Source organism: Microchirus variegatus, assembly GCF_963457635.1.
Source record: "Microchirus variegatus genome assembly, chromosome: 5".
Classification (NCBI taxonomy): Eukaryota; Metazoa; Chordata; class Actinopteri; order Pleuronectiformes; family Soleidae; genus Microchirus; species Microchirus variegatus.
In genome coordinates, this window is record NC_139806.1 from 2,006,274 (window position 1) to 2,026,582 (window position 20,309).

General features: G+C 40.6%; 1 protein-coding gene across 1 annotated transcript in view; it reads right to left on the reverse strand.

Moving 5' to 3' along the window:
• LOC310927584 (cadherin-18-like) overlaps positions 1–20,309 on the reverse strand; it is a gene marked incomplete at both ends in the record, with an annotated part of 99,019 nt that overhangs the window by 35,001 nt on the left and 43,709 nt on the right. Inside the window, one exon of the mRNA XM_083889905.1 lies at positions 103–270. Coding sequence (XP_083746031.1) covers positions 103–270 — 168 coding nt within the window. The remainder of the gene's footprint in view (positions 1–102; positions 271–20,309) is intronic.

The following is a 20,309-nucleotide window of genomic DNA, read 5'->3' on the forward strand; positions in this document are numbered from 1 at the left end:
GCACAAAAGATGGTGGTTGGGAAGGTTCGGGTTAGGATTGCCGTTAACGCAACAACCAAAATGTAAAAGTGACAATAGTGGAAAAATCAGAACGTTGCTCACTCTGCTGAAACTTTGGCGGATTGTCGTTGACGTCGGTGAGGGTGATGTTGACCGTGGTGGATCCCGACAGTCCTCCGATGGAGCCTGCCATGTCTTTGGCCTGGATCATCACCGGGTACCGGTCCCTGGTTTCGCGGTCCAAGTTGGACAACGCCGTGCGGATGACACCTGAGGGAACACAGAGCATCATCAGTAGTATGACGTACTACATAGTATAGTATGACGTTTTTGTCAAGTTTTGGACCAAAAAAATGTTTTTCAAAAAAATTGTCCGATTTTGGACGACATAGTATAGTATGTCGTTTTTGTCAAATTTTGGACCAATTTTTTTTTACAAAGAATGGTCACATTTTGGACGACATAGTATAGTATGACGTACTACATAGTATAGTATGACGCTTTTGTCAAGTTTTGGACCAAATTTTTTTTCAAAAAATTGTCCGATTTTGGACGACATAGTATAGTATGTCATTTTTGTCAAATTTTTGACCAATTTTTTTTTCAAAACATGGTCACATTTTGGACGACATAGTATAGTATGACATACTACATAGTATAGTATGACGTTTTTGTCAAATTTTGGACCAATTTTTTTTACAAAAAATTGTCACATTTTGGACGACATAGTATGACGTACTACATAGTATAGTATGACGTTTTTGTCAAGTTTTGGACCAACATTTTTTTTCAAAAAAATTGTCCGATTTTGAACGACATAGGTATGTGGTTTTTGACAATTTTTGGACCAAAATTTTTTTTCAAAACATGGTCACATTTTGGACGACATAGTTTAGTATGACGTAGTATAGTATGATGTTTTTGTCAAGTTTTGGACCAAGAAAATGTTTCTTAAAAAATTTTCAGATTTTGGACGACATAGTAAAGTATGTCGTTTTTGTCAAATTTTGGACCAATTTTTTTTTTTCCAAAAATGGTCACATGTCCAAAATTTAACAATTTTTTTGGAAATATTTTTTTGGTCCAAAACTTGACAAAAACGTCATACTATACTATGTCGTCCAAAAGGTGACCATGTTTTAAAAAAAAAAATTTGGTCCAAAATTTGACAAAAACGACATATATACTATGTCGTCCCGGCTGGATTATTGGAATTCTCCAGAGACCACATCAAGCCCGTGTGCTGCTCCTCCCTCCACTGACTTCCGATTCTTTTTTGGATTGTTTTTTTATTTTAAAATATTATTGTTGGGTTTTTAAAGCTCGAAATGCTTTGGCACCATCTCACCTCCTGGAACTCCTTCTTCTTCACACCCCCCGTCCCCAGGTGTGAGGTCTAACAGGTTGCTTTTCGATGTGCATAAATCGTCGTGCCTTTAACTCTGTAAAGCACTTTGGTCTTTTGTAGTTTTTTGTGGTTGTTTTTAAATGTGCTCTACAAAAAAAGTGGACTTGACTGCATGTGTGAATGAGTTTTTCCTTTCATAAAATTTTTAGTACTTAGACACGTGTACGTTTAACCCTGTAACACCCCTTACCTTTAGCTTTCCCAAATAAACAATATATTGTATTTTATCTTTTTTTTTTTTTTTTTTTTCATTTTTATTATTCAGTGTGACAATGCTAGAGGATGGTACAATTATTTATAAGTCCAACTTTATGGCTATAAACACACAATCTCTCAAGATTTCTTTCAAACAACATCTCTTTGTTTCATTGGACTGGATTCATCAGATTCATGTCAATAAAATGTCTTTCACATTTTTTTTGGTTCTTATTACCATTTCTAGAGCATGTTATTATTTAGTTATTGTGGAATAGACTTCATTTAGAAAGCAGGTTTTTCCATATTTGGCTCTTACAGGGTTAAACGCCATACTCAAACATGGACACTCAGTTTTTTTATGTATAAAAACCATAGCTGTTGTGTTGCAATACTTGAGTCGAGTTGTGCTGCAGTCCCGACTCTCGATAATCTCGAGTATTGATGACCCAGACGTGAACTCAGAGTGGAGCATTCAGACTGTTTTAGTCTGTTGTTGTTGTTGTTATTATTGTTTTTCTGTGAGCGGAAAGTGGAAATAATGGTGTATTAATGCGACTGTAACGCATGCCCACGCTTGTGGGTCGATAGGCAGGCGTAGTGTACACAATCATAATAATTAGATTATTTTCAGTACTGTCACTTTGTGTGTGTGTGTGTTCCTGCGTATGTAAATAAAAAAAAATGTGCAGCAGGTAAAGCGTGGAGGAGGAAACGACATCTCGAGTGTCAGACAACTCAAACAAATGTGGATAACATGAAAAATATATAGATTCTGAGTCCCTCTGTGTGTCATAAAATAAAGAATAAAAGCTGTTCTATATAAAATCACTGTAACATCGATGGAGCCAATCGCTCTCACTTCTGCCGCTTTATTAAAAGTCGTCGTTGATTTGGTCAGAATATTAAACGTGAAGCTTGAGACTCATCGGCGTGTGCAGGATTAGTTTTCTTTGTTTTTATTTGCGCTCAAGTGCACACGAAAAACACGCCTGTGCTTTCAAAATAAAGCCGGTGTTCAACATCGATCACGCTGAAGGCCGAGTGTGAAGAGAGGATCAGAGTGGACCGGTTTGAAACTGGGAATTTAAAACATTAACATCAACATGATGTGTTTTTTTTAACATGAGATATAGGAATATAATAATCCTGTGAAATAAAAACAAATAAGAATAGTAGAAATTCAAATAATGAAAGAGCAAATACTTTACATCACTGTTAAAAATGTGATATAAAATGAATCGTAACGTTGACTCAACAGCACATAAGATGCCTGAATATGTGACCTATAAACACAGACCCCCAGGATGTCCATATAAGGAGTTGTGGATGATTCCCAGCACTTGAGACTTTGGATTCCCTTTATGAACAAGTGGAAAAAGTCTGTGCTGAGAATAGATCACAGGTGGGCTGCTGGAGCAAAGCGCTGACACAGCGGCACAGAGGCCAGTTGTTGTTGTTGTTGTGGTTGGTCATCTATAAAGCAGAGTCATCCTGCAGCTAATTCAATGATGTTTGTCCTAAATAGCAAACAAAAGTAAACTTACAGCAAAGAACGAGCAGATTCACGCAATAATTCACAGAAGATATGTCAATAAATAACATTTTGTTTCAGAAAATAAGTTGTTATTGAGAATTCGGTTTGGTTCGTTGGGTGTAAAGTTTAATATTATTGTTTTAATGACTTTATTAGTCCATAAGTGTATTATTTATAGTCACAATTTGGACACATTACAGTCATACATATAGCTCTGCTCATGGACCACAGATTTGTTTGATTTACTGCATGATGATGATGAGGGAAAAATAGTTTCTGCAATATAACATTTTGTCATAATGAACTTTAGTCAAAACACTCACAAAATATGAATTATTCATTTATAAATGTTTTAGGTGAATCTCACCCACAGTCTTAACTGGTACTTTGAGATTTAGATGAATTATTATTATTGTATGTATGAACAGTTAAGGAAGAGTTGTCATTTTTTTATTTTATTTGTTTATTTGAGTGCCGTCACGGGAAGAGACATCTGACATCTGAGAATCAAGCCGAACAATGCTGAACTGTAGATCAGTTAAAAAGACTTAAGAATCCTAAAAAACACAGTGACGTGAGCTCATTATTTCAGCTGAAAATAATAATAATTAAAAAAAATACACCGCCATTCCACTCCAGTTTACCACGGTCAATTACCAGAGCTATGGTCTCTAAGTGTTTTGGCCGAGCCCGGTGTACGATCTCATTCTGAAGTGTGTGTGCGTGATTTAATGAGATCATGTCCACAAAGATAAAGTCGCCGCCTGCAGGAGTGAGAAAAAAAAAACATGACCTCAGTGTGGAGAAAACATCCACATTTAGAGGGTCTGAACATAGCCTGGTTCTAACAAGGGCAGAATTACCATACACACACACACACACCTGCACACACACGGGGATGGAGGCAGTGTTGAGCCTGGAGGCCGTGCTCCAGTGCATTACTCGCTTCACAGGCTCACAAAGCACCAGAGCCATCTGGCCTTATCAGCCTCCTTTAGACTGAGCACAGAGACGCAGGAGAGCCAGCAAATATGCACCTGTACGACAAAGACCAACATATCTGCAGCGACAGAGCGAGTGAGTGAGTGAGTGAGAGCAAGACGTACATGTGTGAGAAAGAGATTAAAAACAGAATAGAGAGTGCAGAAAATGTCGCTTATGTAGGAATCCAGGCAGAGATCAAGGCCCCGTCCCGATACCTCCCCTAACCCTACATTTAGGCTGAACCCTAAATTTTGCGGGATTTTGCCTTTATAATCAGCCCTCAAAATGTAGTGAGCTCTGATGTGGGCTTAAAACGAAGTGGAAAATGAAATTACCCATGATGCTTTGCGAATTCAGTGAGCCGGCTGATTTTTTCCAAAAAAGATGGCAGCCACACTGGCCGAGGAACAATTTCGTTGTAATATATTATTATATAAATATATTTATGAAAGCAGCCTGCTAACTAGCTAACTAGCTAGCATCGGCCAAGGAACAATTTAGTTGTAATATATTATTATATAAATATATTTATGAAAGCAGCCTGCTAACTAGCTAGCATCGGCCGAGGAACAATTTTGTTGTAATATATTATTATATAAATATATGTATGAAAGCAGCCTGCTAACTAGCTAGCTAGCAGCTATTTGCTATTTGAGTGCTTCGAGAGAGTTTGCCCATCATGTAGAGCTACAAACTCTACTGAAAACTCTCTCGAAGCACTCGGCAAATAGCCGCTAACTAGCTAGCTAGCTAGCTCGGCTACATCTAGGTAGTTTTGTCAGTCTTTTGGATATGTGTACCGGCGTTCAATTGAACACGAATACCCGAGAGAAAAACAAACACAGCCAATGCAACAGGCAACAAAACAGTGATGTAGGTTAGCACGTTCGTTACGTTCACTAGGCTAATTTGCATATAGTGGTGTCCCAATTCCATAGGGAAGCCACTTCCACTTCCCTCAATGAGGGGACTTTACGGTTGAGGGCACCCCAAACCAAGTGGAAATTTTAAGGGGGAGAAATGGGACGGGGCCCAAGTGTCGTGAACCTCATGCTGCTGCTGCTGCTGCTATTAGCATTCACAATCCAACCGTTGAATTTGATTGGTAGATATGCATCTTATCAGAGAGACTGCATAATCCAGGCTTCGGTATTTTCTGACACACACACAAAAATTGGCCTCCACCAGCAAAAAAAAAAAACACAAAAAAGGACCTTGAGCTGTGCATATTATGGTCTGCCTCCTGAAATCAGATCAGCTCCAATAATGTGAGGGACTGTATGCAGAGGGGGAAAATGTATTTGATTGCAAATTCTCCCCCCAGTGAAGATCACTTGACAATATGAATGCAGATATATTTTTTTTTACTGTAATCTGCGGCACACAGACAGACGAGGAAGAGGAGGAGGAGGAAGAGATAAAGGGAGGATATTATTCCTCCTCTCCAGATATGGACGCATGAGGAAGCAGGGTGAAAGGGAAGTTAAGGGTGTTTCTGCAATCGCATCATCATCATCATCATCTAGGTGAATAAATACATTTGTCGTAGGGCTGCACGAAAAAAAAATCTGAGTTTCTAACGCCTTTTACGTCACTGGATCGCTAAATGTTGGGAGATTAACCCGAGACAAGTCTTTTTAAACTGACCAAAAACAGCACAGTGTGGGGGGGAAGACGGTCGTCTGCGGGCTGATCACACTACACTTTATTAACTTTAACAGCAGCTGATGTAAGACGCTGAAACCTGGCTGATTTTAACCAAGGTAAACGATGACTGTGAGCAGACGACGGCGGCGGCGGCGCTGAAGAACATATTAGCGGCGCAGCATCTGTGCTCATAACGGCGTAACTCGGTTTGGTCCGAATCCATAAAAGTCACCAAATGCTTTCTATTAAAGTCATTTTTCAGCCTCTGTGGTAACTCCATTTGATAGAATGTGAAGCGTTTTACACACACACACACACACATTGTTTGTCATTTCCATTTTCGCCGTGTCACGGTGGAGTAACGAGGCCTTTGTCAGTCCGAGTTGAGTGTTTGAGATTTTTTCAAGTGGAGAAAACCACAACATGAAAGCCAAAGAGTGTCCAAGGTTAGCCGTTCCCTTTTAGCCTCTCCTGATAATTCACGCGCTCATAGAAGCATGAAGGCGCAAAGTCGGCGCCTCCTTTCCGAGGCCTCTGGAGAGCTCTCACAGACAGGAAATTACACCGTAATATCAGCAGATGCAGATAAGGGCAGGGGTTCGGTGCGGCGTACGACAAACAACGGCGTTCACGGCATCGCGTTTGTTTTGTTTCCATAGACAAACATTGGCGAGCTGTGCACCTCTTAGCTGCCGCTATCTTCTCCGTGGAACCTTATTAAACGAGCCAGGGGAAAACGAGGAATAAAAAGTGGAACGCGATGAAAGCAAGATAACGAAGATGGCGGGGGGCGAGCGAGAGGGAAGGCGAGGGAGCGCGGAGAATGATTACAATGCAAGAGGAGGGTTTTGCATTGTGTGCATGTGCCACATTCTGTTCCTCTCTACCTTTATTTTGAAAATACCAATAAAATATGTGCATTTAAAAAGATGTATTGTAAAAGAGCCAGGGATCGTAAATCCATTTAATTTAAACCAAAAAATGATGGCGGTTAATGGGGTCAAAGTTAACGCACGTTAACGCATGACGCGTTTCCATGACGACTGACCGGGAAAAGGACGCACGTGACGTTTACGTGCCGCGGCACCGGAGTCCAGGCATCGTTACCAGTTAGCTCCGTCAGCTCGTTTAGCGCCCATTAGCTAGCCAACAGGTGAACTGGAGCGGTCTCTATTTCTCTGCTTTACTGGTGTCCATCTTCTACTGCTTCGTTCATTCTTCTACTGCTTCATTTTAAACAACCAGGCTCGACCAAATGTGCTCCACAGATTAAAAGTAGTCAACGTTAACGCACATTAACGCACGACGCGACGACTGACTTGAAAAAGGCACGTCTTGTTTACGTGACGCCCGATTGTTAAAATGAGTCTCTCAAGTAATGCAGTTTTTCCGTGCGGTGGCACCGGAGTCCAGGTACCGTATACCAGTTAGCTCCGCTAGCTGCGTTAGCTGCATTAGCTCCTTTAGCGCCGTTAGCGCCCCTACAGTGGAAATGCAGCGGTTTCTGTTCATTAAAGGTGCATTATGTAATAAATTTAAAGCAACTGGCCATAAAATCCTCCTAATATGTCACAGAGACTCAGGAATAATGTTCATATAACAAACTGAACTCACCAACAAGAATAGTACAGACAAAATATTTGCATTAAAAAAAATATTTTGCAGACTGCAAATCATGTTTATGTATTCAAATCATGTTTTTGCATGTGGCGCCACCTACTGCTGTCTACCAATCATTGCAGTCAGTAGAGTCTCAGCTGCCCAACAACCACAGGTTGACAGTTACGTCAGAAAATGAAACCTAAAAGACCTCGGTATTTTGAATTTGAATGTAGTAACCGTTTTTGGCCACATTCTTACATATGGCGCCTTAAAAGAGCAGCGCTACAAATAACTAGCGTACCTGTGTCCTGCGTATGTGTGCCTCTGTTTTTAAAGTTTAGCGTTACTTTAGAGACTCATTTTAACAATCGGGAGTCACGTAAACATGACGTCACGCAACATCTTTTTCCGGGTCAGTCGTCATGGAAACGCGTCATGGGTTAACGTTGACGCTGTTATCTGTTATCGAGGGAAAATAATAACTCAGACTTGTTTGTAAAATAAATATGTAGTTTTGTCAAATAGACGTTTTTTTTGTTTGTTTGTTTGAAAATGATAAGCTGAAGAAAAATTGAAGATTTAAACCCACAGTCTACAGTCAATGCGATGAGTCATTCAGTTCTTCTTCCTCCACTCCTTCCTCTCTCTTCTGCATGTTTATTTACCCCCCAATTCTCCAAACCATGTCAACTAAATTCCAGTAAACTCGTTGTGCTGGGCTCCCACCTGCCTGCACCGCTGAGTTCATCTGTCAGACGACTACACGTTAAAAAACAAGCCTTTAGCATTAAGCTGCTACAGCCTCGGTGTATACACACAGTATATATCTGCAGAGCGAGTGTGGCCAAGAAAAGCAGCCTGAAAATAATTTCCCCGTCTCTCTTTTGTGGGGAAATATGAAGCGAAAGAGAGAGAGAGGGAGCTGCTGATCCAGGTGAAGGGTAGGTGGGAGGAGTCCTGCGGGGAATTTTGAAGCTGCTATGTGTGCAGTAAAGAAAAGAATAATAAAAAGGGGGGAAGAGTTTGATATAAAAATCCACCTGTCCTCCCACACATCATCTGTGCTATAGAGGCGAGCGTGCAGCCCGTTATAATTAACACAGCACCTGTAAGAATCGCATCCCGTCCGTATGGTCTGTCCTCCACCAAGATTTATAAAACAAAACATGAATTCTTGATGCTGGAGCCAGGTTTTCCGTTACTATATTGCCACGTCAACGTGGGCGGAGTCGTCGTACCGCGGCTATTTTATATACGTGACGCCAACTAGTGACGAGCAAAGCGTTTGTCGTCATGTTTACGTGACTCCCGATTGTTAAAATGGGTCTAAAAAGTGACGCTTAACTTCAAAAACAGAGGCACACATACGCAGTACACAGGTACGCCGGTTTATTTGTAACGCTGCACGCTAACGGAGCTAACTGGTAAACAGTGCCCAGACTTTGGTGCCGCGGCGCGTAAACATGACGTCACGGGCGTCTTTTTCGGGTCAGTCGTCATGGAAACGCGTCATGTGTAAATGTTTGAAGCTTTTTTCATGATAGACAAGATTTCTGATCTTTCAGCTTCTCAAATGTGAACATTTACAAGAATAAAGACGTAAATTTACAAGAATAAAGACGTAAATTCACCAGGACACTATATCAGGAGGTGCTCCCCCCGTCAGATCACAGATTCGGGGACAAATGATCTAAATGGTGTTCAGGTTGGGACTGACTGGGCCAAGGCAACACAATGCAATTACCCGCAGAGATGGAGTGGGCGACTACAAAAGCACTCAATCCTCTCGCAGCTGTATACGGCGCTCGAGTCTGGAGCGATGCTTCTTTTTTACCCTCGTAAACAATCTTTAGTACAGACGGTGGTTACAAAGAGTGCCATCTGCTACTGATCATGACCTGCCAGCAGCAGCATTTGTCATTTTAAATCAGCGAAATCTACAGGAGCCAGAATGAGAAGAATGAGACGCTGGTGTACACGGAGTCCGCGCTTCCAAGAGATCGGCAATAACAACTTCATTAACCGTCGGAGCAGAGTGAAGCTACAGTACTGGGGCCAACAGTCGATGACCTTTAATTATCACTCGCACATGGAGAGGCTTAATCACACCGTTGGGGCCTGGGAACACACGATGATGTTAGGGAAGCTGGTGACGACACTGAGAGATCAGTGGAAAATGTACCAGATTAAATATTGAAAGACTTTACCGACAGACTTTTTATACAAGAACCTGAAGAGGAGTTCGCTCTCTTGGTGCCGACACGAAGCTCAAAGATGGAACTTTATACTTGCAGAGGTTTGGTCAGGAGGAGGAGGAGGCGCCGGGTTGTGCAATTTCCAGTCTACACTGCAGACACTGCACCAAGATATTTTTTTGGTTTTTGAGAAGAAAGGCAGCTCACTGTCAAAGTGTATCAGGGCAAATGGATCTTTTCATGATTTTCAAAAATTCATTAAAATGATTCCTTAAAAGATATGCAAATATTTTCAACGGATCCTTGTTCAGGGCGATATCGACTTTTATGATGGTAAATTTCAATTCTTTCCGGGATAGTTTTTTTTTTTGAGACTAAACTCAGCTCTCTGTCAAAGTGTATCAGGGCAAATGGATCTTTTCATGATTTTCAAAAATTCATTAAAATGATTCCTTAAAAGATATGCAAATATTTTCAACGGATCCTTGTTCAGGGCGATATCGACTTTTATGATGGTAAATTTCAATTAATTCCGGGATAGTTTTTTTTTTTGAGACTAAACTCAGCTCTCTGTCAAAGTGTATCAGGGCAAATGGATCATTTCATGATTTTTAAAAATTCATAAAAATTATTCCTCAAGAGATATGCAAATATTTTCAACAGATTATTGTTCAGGGCGATGCCGACTGTTATGATGGTACATTTCAAGTCATACCGAAATAGTTTTTGTTTTTGAGAAGAAAGTCAGCTCACTGTCAAAGTGTATCAGGGCAAATGGATCATTTCCTGAATTTCAAAAATTCAATTAGGAGGAGGCACTGGGTTGTGCAATTTCCAGTCTACGTGATAGAAAAATGTCCACAAACATGCGTCCAGACACGATCTGCAGTTCACTTTACGATGAAAACAGCAGCAGCAGGAGGAGATTGTTTGGGTCGGTCGCGTCCAAACAACAGGAGACCGCACAAATCTTCATGTCTGGAGAGATTTTTTTTTACAAACTTGTGTCCTCATATATAACAACATAACGTCTGAGCGAAGCTAAGGTGATATTTTAACTGTGAGCCTCGACAGACTGATTCATAACCGGCTAGACGAGATAAAAAAAAAGAAAAAAGTAAAGGACATATATTTGAAATTGAAAATAGAAAGTGATAGCGTAGCTGGAGGAGAATAGCAAACGTTCCTAAGAGGAAACAGTGAGAGGGAAGAGATTTAGCTCCCTGAACTTCTGCCACAGCTTCATTTCAATGAGCACAGATCAATACAGGGTGTGCATGAGAATGTTATATAGAGGTTGGCAACAGAGAAGAGACTTTAGTGATGAGGCCTTGTTGATGTGTCCATATCCAATAATATTCTTAGGCCAGTGAAGATATGTGTGTGTGAGAGAACATTGCTCTGCCACACTTCGTTCTTTCGTCTTCATTTATCCCGTCCAACCCTGCCAAGAATCTCCAGAACTCTCCGTCGTCGTTTTCAGAACGCCGCCGCTCACAGTTGAACTGCAGTGACCTCAGCCTCCAGCTGAACCCCAGTCCTTGCTGTTTACCGATTCCCCTTTCACTTCACTTCCTCGTGTTTTCAGCTGCTCTCCGTCCAGACCGTCTGTTACTGTGTAACTCCAGCCTCTCTTACACTCTTCTTTTTCCGATGTTTGTTTGTCCAGAGTAAACGTGACATTGATCACGTGCAGGTTATCTGCATATCACTGCCAAGAGAGTAGGAGCAACTATTGATGCTTCTCTCCATCAGCCTTAGCTAAAGTGATGTACACTGTTAGAAATTTTCCTGTAAAAAACGGCCAGCTTGGTTGCCATAATGTTACTGTAAAATTAACATCTTTTTACTGTCACTGAAATGTACAGTTTTGCCCTGTAAATGAAAAATACAGTGTAAACTAAATTAAATGTAAATTACTTTAACTGTATTTTACAATTAAATTACTATTTAGCTTGTATTATTTGTACATTTCAATAATCTATTAAAAAAATATGATTGCACACAGTTTAAGGCACTTTTGTTAAGAAAAACATGTTACATGTCACTGACTTTAGGTTTCACAAAATCTCTGTTTGAACCTGGCCACAAGCACGGAAGGCAAACCATAATAAAATTAAACTACTGATTTGTCAATCATGTCATTAAAATGTAGGATAAAAAGCAGCTTCTTATTGCACTTTCTTTTATTTGAATGTAAAGATGACATCTAAAACTTCACATGCTGAACAAATTGCATGTTAAAAACAGTGCAACCTACATATATTACATATATTAACAGTATTCCGAACATATGCCTAATACGGAATATTATGATGGTAAATTTCAAGTCATTCTGCGAATATTTTCAACGGATCCTTGTTCAGGGCTTTACCGACTATTATGATTATAAATTTCAAGTCATTCCGAGATACTTTTTTTTTTTGAGAAGAAACTCAGTTCATTGTCAAAGTGCATCAGGGCAAATGGATAATTTCCTGATTTAAAAAATTCATTAAAATTATTCCTTAGGAGATATGCGAATATTTTCAATGGATCCATGTTCAGGGTGATGCTGACTATTATGATGGTAAATGTCCAGTCATTTCGAGATACTTTTTGTTTTTGAGACTAAACTCAGCTCTCTGTCAAAGTGCATCAGGGCAAATGGACCATTTCATGATTTTCAAAAATTAATTAAAATTATTCCTTAAGAGATATGCGAATATTTTCAACGGATCCTTGTTCAGGGCAATACCGACTATTAAGATGATACATTTCAAGTCATTCCAAAATACTTTTTGGTTTTTTTGAAAAAAGTCAGCTCACTGTCAAAGTGCATCAGGGCAAATGGATCATTTCATGATTTAAAAAAATTCATTTAAATTATTCCTTAAGAGATATTCGAATATTTTCAACGGATCCTTGTTCAGGGTGATACCGACTATTATGATGGTAAATGTCAAGTCATTTCGAGATACTTTTTGTTTTTGAGACTAAACTCAGCTCACTGTAAAAGTTTATCAGGGCAAATGGACCATTTCATGATTTTCAAAAATTCATTAAAATTATTCCTTAAAGGGGAAATAAGTAGTTTATAGTGCCATCTAAAGGAGAGGCTGAAATTTACAACAAAGACCTGCTGCTCTGCTCACCCCCTCCCTTCCCTGAGCGCTACGGTATCCGCAGCTGGTCAAATGTCGTCCTCGTCGTCTTTCTCCGTGTCAGCAGATGAGGTTCGTGAGGCGAGGGAGAGGGCGAGCTACCGCGGCCGTAGCAGACGAAGCGGAGAGAGAGGAGGCGGGACTTCCGCTACAAGTAAAGAGACGCTTGTTTTGTTCTCTCGCGTTTGTCCTTACAGGCTCCGGTAGAAACATGGCGTCTCGCTGCTAACAGTGGCTATGCAACCGCGGTCATGTTATTTTACATGACTTTTTGAAACACTACGAAAATGAAACAAAAACTATTAAACAGCGACTAGACAATGCAGGAGGAAACCCATAAATACTACACATTGTACCTTTAAGAGATATGCAAATATTTTCAACGGATCCTTGTTCAGCCAATACCGACTACTATGATGATACATTTCAAGTCACTCCGAGATACTTATTGTTTTTGAGAAGAAACTCAGTTCACTGTCAAAGTGCATCAGGGCAAATGGATAATTTCCTGATTTTCAAAAATTCATTTAAATTATCCCTTAAGAGATATGCAAATACTTTTAACGGATCCTTGTTCAGGGCAATACCGACTATTATGATGGTAAAATTCAAGTAATTCCAAGATACTTTTTGTGTAGGCTCTGCCCCTCAGTGACACTGACGTAGTTTCCTGTGTCTCATTTGCATTTAAAGAGACAGGCACTCAAAAGCGAGCGTTCTGAACAGGGCTGTTTTGGCTGCATGATTGAACTGCTATGGTTCTTCATCCTTGAGGTGTTTTGACCAAAGCATGTCACAGACATGTTCATTAGGACACCAGGGAACTCAGGTATACTCCTTTAATGAAAATGAGAACAGGATTCTGCAGGCAAAGTCACATAGGATAAGAAGGAGACAAACGGTCGATTTACACTGGGACTGTGGTTAAAGACAGGGGAGATAATAAGGTTGTGGGTGATAGATAACCATGCGATGAGATGTCTGATGTGCAGGATAACATGAGGGGAGGATGAGGAGGAGGAGACTGACCCAAGACAAAGAACGCTGCCATATTTTGAATTTCAAGAGCACAAGATGGAAGAAGCACAGATAACTGAGCTGTAAAGCAGCTTCGCAAGTACTACATATGACACTGCATCAAACCATATTGTTTAGACTTCACTGAGAAAGTTGAGCAGACAGGAGATGAAGACGTGGCCTCGGGGGAATTGCAAAGTTTCAAGAACTGAGCAAGGACAAAAAAAAACGCTGGCATTTTGTGTTTGTGTTTACACCCGAGAGAACGTCTGCAAAAAAAAAGAGGCTTTTTCATGTCAAAACGTGGTTTCCAAGGTGCAACTGCTATGAAAACCCATATAAACCTCATTACCATGACCAGAACAGGGCTAAATGTGGTGTGAGTGATGGATCTAAAATGGATCTTGGTTGTTCCATTTCAGACCATATGGGTGTGAAAGTGATGTGCTAGGAAATTACAATTCCATCCCTGTGTGTCTGAATTGAGTGTTTTTCTATGCCAACATTTCCTAACCACAAGGTCAGCATAATGACGCGGAGAGAGATGTGCTGAATGCTAGTGAAAGAAAGAAAGAAAGAAAGGAGTGAAAACCACTTTACAGTGAGTCGAAAACTTGTTCAAAGGTTTGACGACAACGCAATTAGCCTCCATCCGTTCGTTCGTTATCTATACTGCTCATCCTTTAAAGGATCACGAGGGAGCTGGAGCTAATACCACATACCGCATATAGGACTACAAAAATACAAGCATCCAGAACTTTAAAAAACTGCAGAAAAAGTTTCCCCACGTCTTTGCCCAAATGCTGAGCCTTGAGGGCTCAATTATATTCCCACGTAGACTCTCGTCTGTCTGGTTGTTGAGAGTTTGCTCCGAGGCCACGTGGACCCGTCCAGCTACTGTCTCCTCTTAGGGCAAAACATCTCAGTAAATATCAACATGCAGTCCAAAAAATCCCCCTAATTGCCGTGTCTTTGAACGAGTGGAGGGGTGGGGGGGGGGGGGGGGGGGTCAGAGGATTTTAGAACAGCTGCCAGGTTCTCTGGAGATGACAGCAGGAGTCTGATTAGATTTATGTCTTCACCTTGGACAAAAACAAAAAACCTTGGTTGCCCGGGGGGGGAAAAGCACGTTGGTTTTTTGAGGTTTGGAAACACCGAGGTGAGGTGCAAAGACTGGAGAGAGAGGAGAATCTGCATGATGTTGGAACTCGTGTTGCAGAGGGACTTGTAAGCGAGGGCTGACGATGGTGTGGAAAGAGACCGTGACTGCCTAAAAACAGAGTGCCACATTAGTGTTTTCGGTGGGCGGCCACAGGGGATCAGCCTCTCTGGCTCTGTGTGTTGTGTGTGTGTGTGTGTGTGTGTGTGCTGGTGTGCATTGGCTGGACAAGCTTTTTTAATTAGTTTTCTTTTGACGAGTCTCTGGTTTTCTTCTGGCTGTAGACCCCGCGGCTGGTTTGGCAGACGTTCGTGGATAGAGGGGAAGCAGGAAAAAGAGGATGATCTTAAGTGGAAAATCACGTTCCTATAGCATTATCTACAGTTGTTGATCTACAGATGGGATGCATCCAAAACCAGGAGGTGTGACCGGATTGTGGAGGTGCTTGACACCTGTCCACGATACAGAGGATCTTCCTCTGAGATCAGTTCCGACATAAACTCTCTAACAGAGCGAGACATGACAAAACAAGAGAGAAATATTGTTAAAGACCCAGACGACTTCTCTTTGACCCCTAGATTTTCACCATTTAACGATTTTATTGTGTTTTATGTGGGTGTTTTTTGCCAACCATGGTTGGATTAAAAGTGCCACGGAAATAAAGGTGACTTCAAAGATGAGACTGTCAGTAATGGATTGGACCGTGGGATTCAGGAGGAACGATTATTCACGAGATTCAAATCTCAGTCTGTTTTGCCTGATACGGATCTACTACTATACGCCTGGATTAGCGCAGAGCATTTACCTTGTATTAATGAAGAAATGTAAATGTTATACTGGTTGCAGAGCGCATAGCGTGTACTATAAATAACTCTTATCGGGTTTTGACCTTAAAACGTGATATAAATTTAAGAGAAGAGTTAGCAATGATGTTATTGGAGTAATATCCAGTGTTTCAGTTATTGGCTAAAGCAGTAGCAAAACAATTACAGGACCGCTCGTAGGACTCAGACATGAAAGAGCCCTCGTCCCACGCATCTCGTCATATCCGATGGCCGTGAGGAATTCCATGTAGTTCTGTTTACGTTAAAGCTTTCAAAAAGAAAAAAAAATAATAATTTTAAAGTACTTTTCCTGCCATTTTAACGTCAACTTTGTCAGAGCACTGAGGCCACGTTTTGATGTAGAAAAAAACATTTTAACAAATTTTAATCAATCATTGTATGGATCATATGGACCGAGTTTGATGCGGCTAGCTAAAACGTGCTAGAACGAGTTAGTTCAAATGCATAGACTCGCCATTTGTGTTTTTCCAAAATGGCCGACTTATGGGTAGGCGGAGCTAATGGAAGTACATTAGAAATTAATTTTGTTTGGAATCATTAGTTCAACAAATGTAGGAAGTTTGGTTAAAATTGCAACAAGTATGTGCGACCTGGACATGATATAAAAAAATTAAAACATTTAGCATTCTCCCGTCAAATATTCCCCAAAAATTCCTCAAGAAACTAGAGTGAGCCCGACGCACCAAATGTATTCCAGAGAAGAAGAAGAATCTCAACAGGATCATTCGTTCTCAGGCCATAGTAAGTAACTTAAACAGGTACACAGGATATAGTTGGTGAGAGAGATAGAGTGCTGTGTATTTATTTGGTAGCTAGCTCAAATGTGCTAGCATTTGGCTATGTTTTTCCAAAATAGCCGACTTCTGGGTGGCTGGGGGCTAATGGAAGTACATTAGGGATTTGTTTGGAATCATTAGAGAAAAAATCCAACATTTAGCATTTAATGTCATTTTGGCTATTTCTCTCGTGTCAAAAATTCACAGAAAATTCCTCAAGAAACTTTGCAGTAAGCCCAATACAAATTCCCCAAGTTTCGTCTCGATCTGACGACTTTTGTCTGACCATGACCTGACTTCTGGGGGGCGCTATAGAGCTCTGGGGCTACGAATGGATTTGTACCCTATTTCACTATCGCATTTTTAGCCAACCCGACCTCTGTGCCAAATTTCAAGAGTTGTTATGCACATTAACTTCCTCAAAAGTTAGCACAACATGGAAGAAAATGGGCCCTAATAAGCATCATAAACAGGTGCAGAGGATACAGCTGGAGAGTTGTGTTTTTATTTGGTCGCTGTCACCTTCTTCTTTTTCTCGTCAACTCTCCCATTATTACAGTTCTGTGTTGACGTTGTATTAATCCCACCAACAATCTGCCTTAATCTGCAACCAGCCTGAGCTCTCTCTCTCTCTCTCTGCACCACGTCAGACAGTTTGTGAGCAAACACTCGGCATGCGTGAAAGTAAAAAACGAGACGGAACGCAGCGTAAAGTCGTGTAGAAAACAGACCAGGATGAAGGAAGAAGGATGTCAGGCTTCCTGAATGCCTGTAAATTGATTTTTTTCCCCCCTCTCCATAGTGGAAATCTCAGTTGAGGGCAGTAACTATGTTAAGTCTTTGCAGTGGACCACTCTCTCTCTCGACTTTGTCTTCAAAGAAGAGCAAATCATATAAACCCTCCAGGTGGGAAGCAATCCTGTGCTGGCGAGGAGACGGGAACGCAAACGAGAATAATTGGATGAGAAACGGGAGGAGGGAGGAGGAGGAGGAGGGTAAAATAAAAAAAAAGGTGCATTAGAAACGAGTTAGAGGAGCGAGAATCAACATCTTTGTGGTGACAGGAAGGGGAGGGCAACTGGTGCTGTGCCCATTTAGTCTGCGGTTTTCATTATCTAACGTCCCACCAGGGGAAATAGCAGTTTAATAGCGTTAACGACGCACATTAACCTGCAGTTTTTTTTTTTTGTTGTATTGTTTCCTGCTGCATGTTTTTTATTCCTGCAGAAACATGATCAAAGGTATCCATCTATTCATAGTTCTTCTTTACATAAATTTGCTCATGGCTGAACCGGCATAGCTGAGATAACTTTTGACTGTTAGCAGGATTAGCGGGAAATCCGGCAGAACTGATTTCCATACATTTGAGCTCTTTGGTGAATAGAAACAACACGATAACGGGTGAATTCCAATTTCTTGCTTAACCCTCAATATCAAAAATGCGCTCCATCTAGTGCAAGTGCTGTTCCTGATTCTCAGAAAAATTAAGTTGAGGGTCAAGTTTAAGGGCTGTATCACCCTCAATATTGAGATTTTCCGAGACCACCCTTGGGAGCAAGGGCTACCCAGAATGCATTGCGTGTTTTGACATAACAAAGATGCCGCTGAAAGCAGCTAAACAAGTACGCTACAAATTAAGTATTTTCTTTGTTTATAGAGATATAAAAATGATAAAAAACCATTGTATTATCTTAGTTTAGGCCCATATTATGGATTACTGACGTCATTGTTGCTTAACATTTATTTTTATTTTACGATCTTTTGTCAATAGCCGGCCGGTGCGCACACGCGATCGTTTGCTATGGTTTACTTTCCAATAAGCCGTGGTGTGTGGTTACTGTCAGCTGAATATGTCCGTGGTTGTGGTATTTGTACGAGTATCATCTTATAACTAACTGACAACCTAATAACTTGTCTGACAAACGGATGCTAATAAATAATCATGACATAAATCTGTTCTTCTTCTTTTTCTTCTATTTTGGAGTTGACAGACTGGATGCAGCTTTTGCGTTATTCTGCCCCCTACAGTCTGAAGACATATCTGCATTTAAGGGGTGTCCCATTTCTAAGTGACAAAATAACCCTCAACACTTGGTTTTGAGAGCCAGTTAAGATAAGGGTTGAGCTGAGGGTTAAGATAGATATTGGCCCAAAGAGTTAAAGTATCATAGCACTTATGGAAAGTTCCTTTCTTGTAACAAATGTACTTATTGTAAGTTGCTTTGCAAGCGTCTGCCAAATGCCCAAAATGTAAATGTAAATGTAAAGAGCAGCAGCTACCGCACGGCAAACAGCTTCATGTGTTGTTTGCTCGTGTTTGACTCATCCCCGCTTTTTAAAATCACCAGAGTGTGACAGTAACACACCTGTGCCATAATGAGGCTGTTTAATCAGCGTCTTGATGGATAGATAGTCCTACAGCGAATGTTCTGTGGACAGAATTTGAGCGGAATCAGCCTCATGTGCACGCTGAAGAAAGCCGAGCGGAAATTGTTGCATTTTTTATTTCGGACCTATTGCACTGAAATAAATAAAATTGAAATAGTTTTGATTAGTTTAATCAACACTGGCACAGTGTAATACTCATTTAAAAGATTCAGAGCAGTGTTAGTCAAAATCCAGAGAATGTCCTCAGTGGTCCAGAACATGAGACCTGATACAAAGAGCAGTTGATTAAATGCTTAAAATCCAACACAAAAATATGTGACCTGGGATTACACTACCGTTCAAAAGTTTGGGCTCACTAGAAATGTCCTTATGTTTGAAGGAAATGAATGAATGAATATAACATTAAATGAATCAGAAATACACTCTATACGTTGTTAATGTGTTCTTATGGTACATTGTGTTTGCTAATGGCATTTTAAGGCTATTGGATGATTAGAAAACCCTTGTGCAATGATGTTAGCACAACTGAAAACAGTTTTGTTTTGAATAAAAATCATTATTTCTAATCTTGTCAATGTCTTGACCATATTTTCTATTCATTGTGCAACTCTTTTGATGAATAAAAGTGCGACTTTTAATGGAAAATACACCCAAAACTGTATCTGTGAGCCAAAACTTTTGAACAGTCGTGTACCATTTTAACGCGAGTTCACCTCGTCGTTCTGACGCCGCAGCCTCGTCAGTCCCCTGCCGGCCGTCCTCAATGAGTATATATGTATAAACCTGAGGGTTTGCAGCTGCAGATTTATAAAAACTAAAAAAATTGCTGAGCTCAACATAAGAAGCAGCATCCTAAGCCTGCAGTGCACAGCGCAGCAACAGCTGCTTCTAATCTGTTTTCTTGGTTGTTTTCATTCACAGCTGCAGCGCGTCGACAAAGTGAAATATATAGAAGGAGGGTGTCGAGCGTCGTCTCGTAAAAGACCCACGTGGGATGCTTGTCAGTTTTCACATATAGAAAATGGTGAGAGAGGAATCTGTGAATCCAGCCTGAAGACGACTGCTATCTCACATGAAGGAGAGAGCAAACAAACTCTGCCGAGCCTCCTTTCATATCTACAGGGGGTTAGAGTTTCACACACCAAGGGTTTTGTGGCTGTGCTTTACTGAAATTTAAAAAACAACAACAACAACATTGTATATGAAGCCTGACTGCCAATATCACGACCAGGGTATTATTATTCTGTCAGTTTCAGTATTGGGATGCCATCGAGATTTAGATTATGACACTAAAGTGAGAGTTGGGTTTGTTTCCAGGTCACACAGGGGTTACCATGCACGATCCTAGACTGTTTGTGATATCTCAACTCTAACTTTATTTCTTTACAACCAGGGTTGACCAAAAGTGCTCTA